At 37.8% G+C, this 3,113-nt stretch overlaps 1 protein-coding gene across 1 annotated transcript; it reads left to right on the forward strand.

Moving 5' to 3' along the window:
• LOC148944132 (uncharacterized) lies at nt 1-2,865 on the forward strand. Its single transcript, XM_089099834.1, has one exon. The coding sequence runs from the start codon at nt 1-3 to the stop codon at nt 2,863-2,865; it is 2,865 nt and encodes a 954-aa protein (XP_088955960.1).
• Nucleotides 2,866-3,113: the final 248 nt, after the last annotated feature.

A 3,113-nucleotide genomic window follows, 5' to 3' on the forward strand; every position in this document is an offset into this window, starting at 1 on the left:
ATGGAGATGACAATGATTGCGGATTCGGCATTCTGGCAGATTTGCAGAATCTGCCAAATGGAGACGCGCTCTTACACCAAGTTTAAAAAATGTGTGATTGAGGCAAAACGTAGAAGTTGGAGGGAATTTGTTGAAAGTCTGGACTTTAGGAAGCCAGTGTCTAAAGTTTACCAGTTTATAAAGAATATGACAGCAAAAGGTGATACGACAGGAAAAAAACCCCCCCTTACTTTTGAAAACAAGATATTGATTAGTGATTTAGAAAAAGCCAATGGAGGTGCAAAGCATTTATTAAAGACTATCGGAAGAGAAGATCCCTTCCATGATGAGGTAGCACGATCAACAGCAAAAGTAAGAAAACTTAGTAAAGTTGGTAACGATGAACCCTATAACCAGCCATTTACCATGAAAGAGTTGGAAAATATTGTGACGAGTCTTCCAGATACTTCCCCAGGCACTGATATGATTCATTCACGATTTGTGAAAGCAATGCCTAATAAATGGATGGACGCGTTATTGGAAGTAATGAACCTTGCTTGGGACAGTGGAGTGGTCCCTACTATTTGGAAAAAAGGCCAGGCCGTGATGATACTTAAACCTGGTAAGGATATGTCAAAAATAGAAAACTATCGATTTATCACACTGTTACCGGTATTAGGTAAAGTTTTTGAAAGAATGATAAAAAAGAGGATAAATTGGGAGATAGACAAGAGGGGTTTTCTAAAAGATATCCTGTGTGGTTTTAGGAGAAAGAAAAGCGCAGTTGAAAACCTGCTCTGTCTTAAACAAGATGCCCTTTATGCACTGCAGAACAGATGGATTATGGTTATTGTCCATTTGGATGTGAATAGTGCTTTTGATTCAATTGTGCATCATCAGATATTGAGTGGGGTTATGGAAGCCGGAATCCGAGGAAGGACATTAGCTGTTACTGAGAATTATTTGTCAGGAAGAGAAGACACTGTTAGAGTTGGCTCTGTAGAGTCTAGTATTATATTAAGAAGAAGACGCGCGGTTCCACAAGGATCAGCACTTGGTCCTGATTATTATAATATTGCAGAATATGATATACCGATTGAGAATGGAGAGTCGAAAGGGATGATATTTGCTGACGATAATTCTTTTTGGGCAGTAGCAAGAACACTAGGAGAGACAATGGAGGTTGTAAAATCCACATTACAACAAATTGAACATTGGACCAAGGGAATTGATTTGAAATTTTCCCCTCACAAATCTAAGATGATGGTGATTACTAGAAAGAAAATAACGAACTTACCCATTCTTTATCTCAATGGTAATCCTATTGAGTACGTGAAACAGACTAAGGTCCTTGGGTGTGTGATTACAGACAAACTGAGTTGGTACCCACATGTTGAAATGGTTCGTGGTTCATGTATGAAGAGATTGTATATTATGAAGTTGCTCACTTCATACTCATGGGGGATGAAGGCAAATATGTTATTGGAGTTCTATGTGAAGTATATTCGACCTAAAATTGAATATGCTTCAGTGATATATGGGTCTGGACCACATTCAACATTAAAAAGACTGGATGTAATACAAAACTCTGCAGCACGAATTGCTTTTGGAGCAAGAAAAACAACACCAGTGATATTCTTACAATCTGAAAGTGGTCTACCAGATCTTGAGACTAGAAGGAAAATAAGTGTATTGAAGTATATGCAAAGATTATGGATAGCGGATAAAACCAACCCTTTGAAGTCAAGAGTTATAAAACAAGGAAGAATCATCACTGCAAACCCCAAAAATAAGAGGGTCCATGCAAATATATTTGAACAATGTGACAGTATTGCAAAACCTCAGGGAATTGAACTGAAGTTTACTGAAATGATAAGAGTACCTCAAGTGATGTTACCACCTCCTTGGAAAGAGAAATCCGTAGTATGTGGTTTGGACTTTAAGCAGAGTAATAACTTAGATTGGAATACCTGTTTCCGGATATGGAAGTTAGAAAAGTATCAAGAATTCTTAGACATTTATACAGATGCATCGAAAAATGACGGGATGGTTGGTGCTGCATTTGTTGTCCCTAAAATGAATGTTTCAAAACAGTTTAAACTTCACAGTAAAGCATCAGTTTTCCAAGCAGAAGCAGTAGCTCTTGCAGAAGCACTTCAGTTTTCATTATCAGAAGTGCACGAGGAATATTTTGGCATATTGATATGTTCTGACTCTAAAGCTGTGATTTCTTCCATTAAGTCATTCCAGGCAGATCGGTGCAAATCAGGAGAAATAGCTGAATGTTATTCAAAGTTGTTAGTGTTGATGGAATCGAGGAGAATAGTATTGCAGTGGGTTCCATCTCATGTGGGAATAATAGGAAATGAGTTGGCAGATAGCAAAGCCAAACATGCAGCCATAGAAGGAATGGTTCGTAATTGTTCTACCCCCATAGTGATCAGTCAATTGGAATGTGTGCGTAAAGCTGTATTACGAGAAAGCTTTGAGAATGTGAGAGATCAGACTGGCAATTTATTTGTTACAAGAAAGCTGCATTGGAAGTTCGAAAAGTCAATTTATAAGAACCTTAGCAGACACGAAGGACGCCTACTGTTCAGATTGAGGTCAGGACACTGTGGCACAAATAACTACAGAGCTAGATTTTACGGTGAAGACAGCAATTGCATGACTTGTTCGGAAGAAGAGTCTGTGGAACATTTAATATTGGATTGCGAGGAGTATCAGGAGCAAAGAGACAAGATATATGCTTTCTTCAGAGGGAGGCCTGAACCCATAAGTTTGCACTCCATTCTTGGAGGGCTGAATGACTTAGAAGACAACCTGAAAATAGTCAGAATTGTAATACAATTCTTTAAGGAAATTGGAAAAGACTTGACGCTATAAAAACATTTAAGTTATGTGAAGTGATATATATAAAACAGTGCTTTGGTTCCCAAGGTGTTCAACACAAAGGGGAACTCAAAACCCTTGATGATGATGATGATGATGGAACATGAAAATTCAAATGGGGTATTTTGGGATATCGAAAATATTCAGGTAAATGTGTGACTTTAATATATAATACAGTGTGAATCAGAGGCTTGTTTGAAGAAACCCAAACAAAATTCGCTAAATACCTTAAAACAATCTAG

This window comes from Artemia sp. Qi Xiang Cuo, chromosome 14, assembly GCF_049724085.1.
Source record: "Artemia sp. Qi Xiang Cuo chromosome 14, ASM4972408v1, whole genome shotgun sequence".
NCBI classification, from domain to species: domain Eukaryota; kingdom Metazoa; phylum Arthropoda; class Branchiopoda; order Anostraca; family Artemiidae; genus Artemia; species Artemia sp. Qi Xiang Cuo.